The sequence below is a fragment of the Anas platyrhynchos genome, chromosome 1, assembly GCF_047663525.1.
Source record: "Anas platyrhynchos isolate ZD024472 breed Pekin duck chromosome 1, IASCAAS_PekinDuck_T2T, whole genome shotgun sequence".
Taxonomy (NCBI): domain Eukaryota; kingdom Metazoa; phylum Chordata; class Aves; order Anseriformes; family Anatidae; genus Anas; species Anas platyrhynchos.
This window is the reverse complement of record NC_092587.1, coordinates 137,550,006-137,562,417: the sequence shown is the minus strand read 5'-3', so window position 1 is coordinate 137,562,417 and position 12,412 is coordinate 137,550,006. Positions and strand designations below refer to the sequence as shown.

Genomic DNA, 12,412 nt, shown 5'->3' with positions numbered 1-12,412 from the left:
CTGAAGCTTCTGGTACAGACAACATTCTTTCAGGAGTCTTATTTGCACATAACAAATTGCATCACAAAAAAAAAAAAAAAAAAAAAGCAACTCAGACTGTTACTGATGCACAGAATGCTGCACTAGAGATTCACAGCACGTTTGCTGAAGATGACAACTTTCCAGCTCTTCTTTTGCCTCAAGCAAGGTAGGTGGCTAAAGCAAGATCAAGCCAGGCAATAGTATGGCATACAGGAGTTGAAGTCTGAATAGCAAACTTAATCTATGATTCAAATCAAGTCCAAAGGCCAAAATTCACTATCAACTACTGGACATAAACCATGATGATTATCTATGTGTCAGTCTGAGGGAGGTCCGTTCATGCTGTAAAATGTTGAAAAGCACGTTGGGTGGTGGGTGAGGGAAGAGGAAAGCACATTGTTAAAGACTGTGTTAGTAGCTTTGGGAAGAGTTTTGGTGCCTTCTATTTACACACACATGCCAAAATTTGAAATGCAAAGAGACACTGCAGTGTTATATGCAACAACACAATGTTTTTTGTGGGCATTACTTGAATACTATAAAGTAAAATGCATTATTGATTTGCCAGCTAAGAGAAAGGTTTTACCCATGCACGTAGCTTCTGCAGTTCTTTATCCTAAGTTATAAAATAAGATCAGCCTAATAGAGAAGTTATGTAATTACTTACTCCTTGTAAGACTTGAAAGCTGTCATTAGTAGGTGGAGGATCCTGATCTGGGTCAACCCCAACCCTACAGAAACATTAGGAAAACAAAGCAAGTGGTGTTACTGAGGATTGCAAATGCTGTGAGTTTGGCAGAATGTGTTTTAAAAGCACCTTAAGCATCCAGCAAAGCTGCATTCAGAGAGATAAGAATAGTTCGAGGAAGAGCTGTCTATTATTCCCGTGCGGTTACATAGGAACAAACACGATGCTTTTTCACTTAAGCAGCTACTACTACCTGTAGATAACAGCTTTAACTCTACCTCAGCATTAGCTTTAACTGCTTACCTTTGTTGCCAACTCTTTTAGGACACTGGCAAATACTACTTTGGGCCTAAACAGGTGAATTGTAGGTGAGATCCTCTTCAGTGAAGATTCCTCATGTCCAGCAGCAGAAAACCAGAGACTAAGGATAAATCCAGCCTAAATATTTGACATGGCAAATAACTTTGAGCTATTCTCAGGCCTGTCTCTCAGCTAACATACTATTAAGAAAATGAAAACACAAAACCCATATACACGCACCATTTTAAGGCACTGACTGTACAAATCAACAAAAATACTTCATGAAGGTTTGTAACATTAGTTCTTGCAAATTTTGTTCACCTTACACATAACAGCCACAATGTATTAGCAGGCAGTCTATCTAGTTCAGCCTCTCATCTCAGGAAGGGTCATTATAGTAAGATGATGGATGACTACTGTCTTTTGCATAGATAGCAGGCCTCTTACTACTGGACCATCCTTCTACATAGCCCTCCTATTCAGGTATTAAAACAGGTATTTAATCTGACCCTTTTAATTATGTTCACGTTTTTCTGATCCGTTGTTCAGATTAGACTTGTCCAGCCTCAAATCCCACTCATGTCTCAATCTCTGGTGGTTAAAGTCCTGCAATGAAGTACAACCTCATGTGTAAGGCAAGACTGTCAGTGTCAAACCATTGTGTTTGAGTTCTATGGAGTTATATAATGAGTGTAGAAAAATGCATGAACTAACAAAAACACTGCCTTAAACAGCTCACATTTATTTTCCCCTCCCTAGGAAGGGACTGAGCTGGTTTAGTGTCATTTATTTCCACCTAGGCTTTGTGTCAGCTATTTCTAGCCACAGTGTCTATGCAACCTCCCTTCTGAGACAGGATAACCAGAAACCGACAGAATACTGTAAGTAAGACCATATCATTTGTGCATCCAGGGGATGCATGCTTGTGTAAGGCACACAGGGATCCACACATGACTTACCATCAGACACAGAAGATTGCATTGATTAAACTAAAACAGAACACCGTTAAACAGCATACAGGGCAGAACTTTCTAATAGTATTTTTCTTTTTTTTTTTTTTAATAAAAAAAAAAGGTAGGCATTGAACTCAATGTTTAAATCATCCTTGTGGACTCAAGGCTTCACAGAACTTAATGGAGCTCAGAGAAAATCCAGGAGGTCGCTCTAAGACAGCCTGCAGCATCCTCACATTGAACTAGTGCTGACTGGCTATTGCTACTCCAACTCCTCTGCTTGGATTTTTCCTGTCTCTTTTCCTTCTTATTCCCTTTATTTTTCCTTTCATAGCAGAGAAACACAAAGAGAATCATCTTAACTCTTCGGCACATTTGGCCTGAGAATACATTGGCACTGACCCGCCTCAAAGACTAAAAAGCTTTGCAAATTTAACACTAGACAGATGGGAGTACTGGTCAGATAGATTGAGCACTGGATTGTAACACGCCAGAATGAAATGCCACACACAAGAGCTTGGAAAGGTTACAAGGGCTTACACGTTACTGCTTAGGCTACTGCTAAGCAGTGAAGAGATAAGAAGGATTTTCTACAGACAAACAAATCAGTTATCTGATGAGGCCTCACTCGAAGCTGACAAGCAACATCAGGATACAGGCTCAATATGGCCATATACAAAATTGCACATTCCTTCATAAATACAAATAATTAAAGATTTGCGGCTTTTCTCACTCCAACTACACATCAGGGAGGCTCAATGCACTGCGAACAGCCACCATGCTCGATTTAGCCTTGTGACTGGCCATATAAATGGGGAGTTCACAAAACTTCTTCCAGTAGACAAACATATCTCGAATACCCCAAATAGTTTTAATTCCCTGTGCTACACATTCACTTCATATTATATAAAAGCATAAACAATTCAGAACATCGCAGGTTTTATTTGATAAGGTTGTGTGTTTGATTTTGCAGACTTCTTTGCTTCCCCAGGGCAGTGGAACGCGGCTTCGGGGACCACAGCAGTATGATCATACTGCTCAGTGAAAAGTCATAATTCACTACAGGTCAAGTTCACTGACTTACTGAATAAGAAAAACACCTTTCTATATTAAAACATTTCAGCTTTCAAGAAATAAAAATAAAACAAATTCTTACTACATAAGTTTCTTTCAACACTGAAATAATACAAAGACACAGGTCCCTATTTTTAACAGTTTCCAAAGTTATTCTTCAGGGTAATTTGAGTATTTCTAATGAATTTCTTTCCTTTAATACACTTAAAAAAATAAATTGCTGTCTCAAAGCTTGTTCCTCAGTTCAGTTTAACACCAAATGCATTACTATTTTGAATTCCCACAGCTACTTTTTGTATCTTTCAACCAGCGTAGAGTATCTTCTATCCGATGCACTAGATAGAAAACATTTATTATTCATAACAAGTCTGTCTAATCAAGTTTCAAGATACATACACCCAGCTCTAATGACAAGCATGGTTTTTGTGGGCCCTACACCCCCCAGTTTCTAACAAAGTCCCCTGGACCAGCACTGTTTAACATCTCTGCCAGTGACATGGGCAGTGGGACTGAGCTACCCTCAGCAAGTTTGCCAATGCACCCAGCTGTGTGGTGTGGTCCATATGCTGGAGGGAAGGGCTGCCATCCAGAGGGACCTGGGCAGGCCTGAGAGGTGGGCCTGTACGAACCTCATGAGGTTCAACAAGGCCAAGTGCATGGTCCTGCACCTGGACAATCCCAAGCACAAATGGAGGCTGGGCAGAGAACGATTAAGAGCAGCTCTGAGGAGAAGGACCTGGGGGATACTGGTAGATGAGAAGCTCAACATGAGCCAGCAGTGTGCGTTTGCAGCCCAGAAAGCCAACCATATCCTGGGCTGCACCAAAAGCAGCGTGGCCAGTTGATGTGGGAAGTGGAGCGTGGGGTGTTTGTAGCAGTTCTAGAAGCCACCAGCTGGAGAAGTCTAGGATTCTGTGTCTTCTCCACCCTTATCAGCATCTTCATGCAAAGCATTCTGACAACCCTTGCTTTTAAAAATAGATCCCAATAGATTCTGTGGGCTGAATCACCCACAGAAGTCCTTCTTACCTGAACAGTTGTATGACATACTCCCGTGGAGTGCCTAAAACCATCCGTGTGATTACGGATCACAGGATCACATCCATAACTTCTCAGCTTTCAAGTCCTCACAGGCTAGAGACACTAGTTTTGCTTCATTTTTTTACCCATACACAAGAGTTAAAGGTACTTTTTGTTTGGTTGGTTTTGTCTTTAAGCTGAAGACAATGAATGATCCACACTCACCCAGCTCACAAGAAGAGAACTAATTCAGAAGTGAGGAGTATCTACGGCACTGCAAAAGAGGAGATGCAGCAGTGGCATGCCATAGAACAGAAAAAGAGCACACGGTGTTATAAAGATGAAGAAAGCCAAGCACCAGGTTAGTTCGGTATCAGGGAAGGCAGCTCAGTGTCACCTGAAATACAGCCAGCGGCTTTCACTCATCTCTTCCACCGATGGAACACGGTCACCAACTCTGGTACAGCACAAGAATGGAAAGTGAGTAACAAAACGCTCATGAGATGGTAGCTTGACAAAGCTGCCTAGCAAAAACAAAACAAAAACCTACCCAACCAAAGAAGACACGACATACAAAAATAAGAATGGCAGAACAATGACAAAGTGACAAAAATCATGGAAATTAACAAAAGCAGCCCTTAGTGATTGACATGTTGAATAATATTCCTCATTTTTTTCAGATTCAGGCTAGGAAAGACACCCACATTCATGACAGGCCATCAGTCTGTATAAGTTATATTCAACAGCTCTTAAGAGAATTGCTACGTGTAGACAGAACTCAAAGACATGCTCCCAGGGACTTGGGACCTGTGCATTTTCTAAAAGAAAGTAATAATATAAAGTCAAGACTGAAAACTACGTATATATGAAAGAGGCTGTCATCACTTCCTAGTTTCAGAGTCAAATACAACCGGTAATACATGCATAAATCACTCAACTGGTTTAATTAACAGTTAACTAACGATCTTCATCATAATACTTCAGACACTGTTTTTGATCCTTCCTTTACTTTTTTCTACTGTACCTAAAAACAAGTGAAAGCATGCTTGGTTTCTAGTACTATCAATATAAATTCCTTAGCAGTTTGTGTTTTTTTCCCCCCATTCTTCCATTAAGGTGTGCTGTGTGAATGCCCATATGAAATAAAAGCCCAGATTACCACAAATCCACAGTGGCTTCACTTTACAAAGAACAAGTATATGCTTCCTGATTCCAAGTTTGTGTGTTTAAGAACCAAACATTTAAGGCCATAGCCTGCACTACAAAGAACATGCACTAATGCAATCCTTGAAGGCTGAAGCAAATACCAAACTTTGGATAGATTTATTTTTTGGACTGTTGGTTCAATAGCTCGCTCTCATGCCAACACACGCCACAGGTCAGAACACTCCGCTTCAAAAGGCCAGCGCTGAGAAAGCTCTGTATATGTAGCAAAAACTAAAATGAGAACTGTCCAACAGCTTCCCTTTATGACTTTTCTCTTTGTTGTGTCTCTGCCAAGCTCATATACTGAAGTTTTCCCAGATGTCTATAATGAGTACAGCATTTTTGGAAAATTTTAGCTATTTTGGAAGAGTTCAACTGCTTCTCAGAAGGTGGCTGAGGAAGAAGGCAATTCCCACCCCAATATTAAAAAAAATATGAAAGCACTGATCACTAAAAATCCCTAGAACTAGGTAAGCTGCTACAGATGTTGTTTTTAGGGCACCTTCAGGGATTCCTTTACTTGACCTAACCAAGATAATGGCTCCTGAAACTGCCCACAGAGGCTTGTTAGAGCTCAGCAGTTAAACCTGTATCACCCCATTTGCTCTAGATACATCAACCCAGCTCCTGTGGGTCTTTCCCATACTCTCTCTCTGTGTAAGGAATTGCCATGTTTAAGAGCACAAGAACTGACATAAGAAAGCATCTCCCATGCTTACACCCAGACATCCAAAAGAAGAAGCAATCCCTCTCCCACCAAGGAGATACTGGGGACCAGTTCAGCAAGGGTGGAGAACTGAAGGCTGTCCTGCACCTCCATTAAGAGATTCATGACAAGAAATTAGAGGTTGGAGGCAAGAGAAGAGGAGAAACCAAATGTGAGAAGAATACTGGAGAAAACAGTGCAGAAAGATATGGCAAAATAAAAAAGCCCACAATGAGGGGAAAGGCACAGTGCCTGCTGCGTGGGCAAAAGAAAGCAAAAGAAGTCAGGCTTAGAAAATGATAAACCAAATGAAAGATGTAAATTGCAGAAAAAGTGGAAACAGGCAGCAAAAGAGAAGGATATGACCTCTGATCAAACATTCCCCACACCAGCCCTGGATATAACAAGGTTGGATTCTGGCATCAACACTCACTTCTTGTCATTGCAGCGCACGGAGGCACAGTATTTAAGGAATGCACATTTTACCCAGCAACTAATAGCTGGGCCACCCTGGATGATTTAATATAATATAACCTGAGACTGACATCAAGCTGTTTTACTATCACCCCAGAGAGCTGCTATGTGAACTATCTACCTGTATGAGTTTCAGTATTTCCAGATTATTTTTTTTCAGTTTGCTTAATGAGGAAAAAACACTAGATAAAAAGCTAAGAAGATTATAATTGCAAAGTCATATAGAAAGTGATAAAAATTTAAGTTATCATCATTCAGGCAACCTTTAACTTTTCTCCCGAAAGATAACAAAACTATATTAAATCAAAAGATACTATTCTCACGTTTAAGATTTAGAAAGACTGATTAGCATAATTGAAATTACTTTATTAAAATACACAAACACTTGAAGCAGCTTATGATGGAGAACAGGCACTAATTTACCTGCTGCTTCATTCAAAATGGAAAAAAAACAGGTCAAACCCTAATGAAAAGTGGCAAATATTTTTCAGTGCAAATGCTAGAAGCTCCTCTTTTTTTTGTTTTCCTTCCTGTGACAAATAAATGAAACAAGTCAGCTACTTTTCAGAAAAGAGGAACTTTGCCAGTAGTTCTGATTTATAGGGCTAATTTGCTGAAAGCATTAAAGCTTCATGCAGGAAATTGTTTCATCATTTTAGTCTCAAAGGAAGACTTTCATTTGTAAAATTCAAGTAATGCTTTAATTTCTACAAAAAAAAGCAAATCTACTGCTAGAAAAAATTACCATTTATGATTCACATACATGAATGTTTCACAGCCAAGACAGCCAGCAAGTTCAAATATATGACATCATGGCTTTAACACTAATTTCTGGTGTCAACTTTTAAGCTTGCTTAGCATTAAGTGGCAGAAACCATCAGCATCTGAAGATCTCATTCTTTTTGCTTGGATTTTGATGCCACAGTGTCACTTTCCCAACCAGTTCAGCAGTAAACTCAAACTAAGTCTCCACTGCAAACTGTAGGTCCTTTGCTTGGTTGTACCTTTTAATCCTGAGCACTGGACACTGGTCAGAAGACCCAAGCATGCATACAACCATTATGCAATTAATAGGCACTTGCCTTTGCCTCTGAGCCCCAGCAAAGCAATTCGGGGTCCTTGCAAAGGCACTGCCCCACGTACACAGACTATGGATGTAGTAGTACCAAGCCAGGCTGAAAGTCGTGGCTGGAGTCAGCTCTCCGGTACTGTTCTACTTAAATTGTGCAGACTAACCTTAAATAAGATCCCTTCCTGTTTATGCCTTCCTTCGCTCCCCAGTAACTGCTGTAAGCTTCACACGAGAGCTGGACTTGTGAGAGCCCACACAAGCCCTAACGTTTAAATGCAACACACAAATGGCGTTAGTTTCCTATTTCCCTTCAGTCACTTACTCCAGGAAACAACCAGCCTTCTATCTTTTATTCTCCCTTCTGCTAAATGGCGCTATAGAGAAGCAGCACTTATTTCCAGCCTCTTGCGGTGCAATCTAATGGGTAAGTGCCAGGGCTCAGAAAGCATCCAAAAAAAGTGCTGTGTCAGCAGCGTGCACTGCAGCTGCCTGAGGCACTGAGACAGAGGAGCATCTTCATCTCCTCCTGCCGACCTCCTCCACTGCCTGCAAAGGAATGGAGGAAAGCAGCACACTTCCAAAATTCAGCTGGAAACTAATCTGTCCCTGTCTTCTCTCTGTAAGGTCAGACAGGTGTTGATCTCCTGCAGAAAAGGGTTTTGTCTCAGACTCTACTTTACCAGAAATAAGTTCCTAACTCATCAGCTGCACACGGCTGCCACCTCCTGGTACACATTTGAATTCGACCCTAAAAAGTGCAGCCTCACTGACCAACACAGCAGTGCCCATCAGGGCAACTGTGTGCAGACCCAAAGAATTATCTCAAATACTTCTTATGTAGAGTTCCCTCTTCTACATGATATCCTTCTCTTAATGGGACAGCTCATGAACCAGGCCCATGGAATCTCATTATTGAGCCCAACTAGACCTGTTAAAGGAGTAAGTGCAGCTTCTTAGATGCTTCCACAAACTGTTTACTGGGCTAGACTGCATAAAAAAAAAAAATAAAAAACAGCAAGTTACTTCCACTAGTTTCCAGTTGGCCAGGAGCTAGGACACGCCAGAATTCAGTCCTGTCCTACTGCAGATGACTGAAGGAGCCTCGTGGCAGAGGTAGTGGTTGAATTTCACCTCAGCCAACGAAAAGCTGCAGGCAGATCTTGGCAGACTTCTTACCTGCACAGCACATACCAGAACTCATCCCCTGCTCCTTCATACCCCATTCTCCAGAGAGCCTATGTACACTGCTGGTTATACAGACACTCTGGCTGCTTGGCTTGATGAGGTGTGTAAGTACAGTTGTTCCTTATATATCTCTATATCTCTGGAACTTGCATTGAAACACAGTTGTAAAGTACAAAAATTGATTTGTGTGGCACAAGAAAAAAGAAACCAGAATTTTCCAATGTGTGCTGTTACAGCAGTGATTTACCATATTTCAGCTCTAGTACCTCTCTCGGGCTGGAGGCATTTGACATCAGATACACGTGCTATGTTCTTGGCACAGAGTGGTTCAGCTCTGCTCAAGTGTATATCCATATTGACAGGATGTCAGCCAGTCAGTCTGACAACACGGTTTTGATAAGCTCATCCTGTAACTCCAAAATTTGCTGTTGACATTGTTTTATCAGACATTTTAGCTTTATCTACTTCCAATAATAGGAGTCTCAGGCATTTCTGAGCATCCTAGCCATCCTTTTTTTTTTTTTTCCAACCTAGAAAGCACCTGCTACCTATCGCCACAAGAAATTTACTGAAGACTTCCAAAAAACAGCAATACACCTTGAGAATGGTTAATTCTTCCAAAGACTGAAACTGTTTTCTTTATCCTAGCATGATACAATCTTTAGCAAGATACAATCTTTAGCAAGATTGTATCATGCTAGGATAGGAAAAAACAATAGTAGACAAATTCTGATCAGCACAACTAGAATGTGAGACAAAGTATGCTTTCAAGGACCAAACAGCATGCATAATTTACATACGAAAAAATGCACTGGAGTATTTGTACAGCGTGCTTGCATTAATTCCACTCTATTTACCCTCCCTCCCCACAACAGCCAAAGCTTTCACAGAATGAAAAACATACGTAGTCTTTAACAATGAGGGATTCTTGATTCTCTAGGACTTCTGTTGATAAGCAGCCTCAAACATGAATATACTTGCAGCCCTACAGTACTAAGTATTGGCCCAGATTTAAAGCCAAGTGGCTATACTCATGCTGCTCACCATTTTCACAGGTCTCGTCAAAACAGAAGAAACACACTGGAAAGACTAGCAGGTTCCCATTTACCACAGTTGTAAGGTCATCAAAACATTTATCCAAAGAAACTTAAGTGCATTTTTAGCACTAAAGGCTCCATCTAACTCAATAAATAGAATAGGGTCATTACCTAGAGCCAGAAGACAGGGAAATGACTAATAGGACAAGAAGTTGATATGGTACTAGATAGGCTAATTCTTTCTTTTCAGTACAGGGGCTACTATCCTGCAATGCTATCCCCTATCCTACAGGGTTGACAAGGATCAGGTACCTAATCACAGAGCATCAGGGAGCTGAATCCCGGCAGCAGCCTGTGCATTTTCTTTACCTGCCTGCACTAACATCTTCCTCTATATAAGAGAGCGTTCTAAACACCCAGAACAGCTCTAGCAAGCATCAAACAAATTCTGTAGGACTTCTCAAGTTGCCACCTGAAAAGGGAGTTTTCCCCAGCATACATTTGCATACTGACCTGATGTTCAGCCATGACAGCATGGGAGTTGTACCTCCACCAACAATCCACACAGTGAAAAAGACTATGAGGAGGGTTGTTGAGAACATCATTTGGTGCGAGTAGGTAGCAGTATCTCGTATGGCCAGAGCGAAGGCCATGGCTCCCCTGAGACCTATGCAAAAGAACAAAATAGCAGAGTTTCAGAAGTGTGCAACCATGCCTATTCATAATATGGAATCTTTCCTTGCTCCCTCCCTGCCACACTGGCTCAGTGACAGGCAAAAAGCATGGGGCTCAGCCTGTTCTCAGGTGAATTTCAGTTATCTCATTTTCCTTGGTAAATTATACTCTGGGATGTTTTAAAGCATGATTTGCCCTCGTGCTTTTATGTGGCTTACAGAAAACACAGTGATAAGGAGTAACTATTTCCAGAAATTAACAGGAAAGGAATGGACAACAGCAAAATACATTTTGGAAATCAAGGAGCTCCCTGAATCTAAATGAAAATAGACACTTTTCCATTTGATTCCATAACCAAAACTTAACTTCTTGATATGGAATTGTTATCCCCTGGAAAAATACGTTAGTTAAGAACATGCTTACAGGCAGAACACATTGCTTCCCCTCTCCTACAGATTATGAAACTCCCCTATCAAGGGCAAACAACTGGTCACCTGCAAACTTCTTTAGGAGGGGAGTCACCAAACAGCTCTAGAGGTCATCTGGTCCAACCCCCTGTTCATGCAGGGCTACCTATCGCTGGTTGCCCATGTTCAGACAGCTTTTGAAGATCTGAAAGGAAGGAGACCCTGCAGCCTCTGGACAACCTGTGCCAGTGTTTTGTCACCTGCAGAGCAAAGAAGTGCTTCCTGGTCTTCACAGGGAACCTCCCACATTTCACTTTTTGCCCACTGATTCTGGCCCTGGCACTGGGCACCGCTGGAAATAGCCTGACTCCATCATGTCAAGTAAAGGAGTTTAAGTAAAATACATTTTTTTTTTTTCAATTAAGCAGGAGAAGTCACCCATAAATGTCTCAATTCTCTCAGAAGATACCTATTTCTGCACAACGTGCAGATCATCTCACCTAGAACTAACTTTCTGGAAGAAATACATCTCGATTCCCCGCATTGCCGTCAGATGCTCAACATTTCAAATGAAAATACTCCATGCCCAACATAAGGTGACTGCGGACTGCCAGCAGCTGGCAATTCAAGGTGTCACCCTTCTCAGACATGACACTTCATGTAAAACTTTAAAGATACATGAGGGCATGCTGCAATTGTTAAGTCTTCCATTTAAAAAACCTACATGTGAATTATAAAAGCAGGCAACAGATCTATAAACATCTTACGATTTAAAGATTATTATTGCTTTATCAAACATTTTTGCTCTTTTACCTGAGAACATCATCATGTGCTGAAAGTTCCAGCTGATCTTATGCCTTCTGCCCAGATTCAGCAAGAAAGACAGAGGGTAGATGTGCGCAGCTCTGCCCAAAAAGATCGCAACCTGTTCACAGCTGAGGGTTAAGGATTTCACTTTCCTGGGGTGTGCACAGTCAGGTACCTGGCTCTAATACGAACCTTCTGCTTTAATAGGAAATTTACATAATGATAAAGTGCTCACGTTAGCCCTGTCTATGTAAAACAGACTTTCACCAATTACTTGCATAGAGAACTCACTGCACAGATTACAACCTTTAACTAGCATACCCACTTTTTTTTTTAAGGCACAGTGAAATTACACCTAGTATTAAGGCTACCAGCTGTACAAATGAAGACTTAATATCACATCTTGAACAACTACCACCGACATTAGATTGTGTATTTTAGACCAACAGAAATGCAGCCCCAGTGCAGAAGGAAAGCCAACATACGAGACCAGCAAGTGGCCACTCCATTACTGCTCCTGCAGAGGCATGATCTCTTACGGGCTGGCAGGCACTTCAGAGTTCAGAGAAACTACAAAGATGAATCCAAAAACAATTGCCAGCACTATAATGAGGTTCAAAAAGTATTTTTAAAAAAGTACTGCAGAAATTCATGACAATAAGCAGTAAGCTCTTTCCGTGCTGTACCGTGGTTCCAGTGAATATCAGAGAGCTGAATACATGCTCCAGCAATTCAGGAACACTTTGGTACAAAATAGGGTGATAAGCTCTGAAATCCTATAACACAC

The 12,412-nt window shown here is 41.1% G+C and overlaps 1 protein-coding gene across 1 annotated transcript in view; it reads right to left on the bottom strand.

The window, feature by feature from the left end:
• The window catches only part of SLC9A7 (solute carrier family 9 member A7), a 62,706-nt gene that overhangs the window by 10,960 nt on the left and 39,334 nt on the right, over window positions 1–12,412 (bottom strand). Inside the window, exons 11-14 of the mRNA XM_027454186.3 lie at window positions 11,632–11,743; window positions 10,250–10,403; window positions 4,454–4,513; window positions 689–752 (exon numbers count right to left, since the gene is read on the bottom strand). Coding sequence (XP_027309987.2) covers window positions 689–752; window positions 4,454–4,513; window positions 10,250–10,403; window positions 11,632–11,743 — 390 coding nt within the window. The remainder of the gene's footprint in view (window positions 1–688; window positions 753–4,453; window positions 4,514–10,249; window positions 10,404–11,631; window positions 11,744–12,412) is intronic.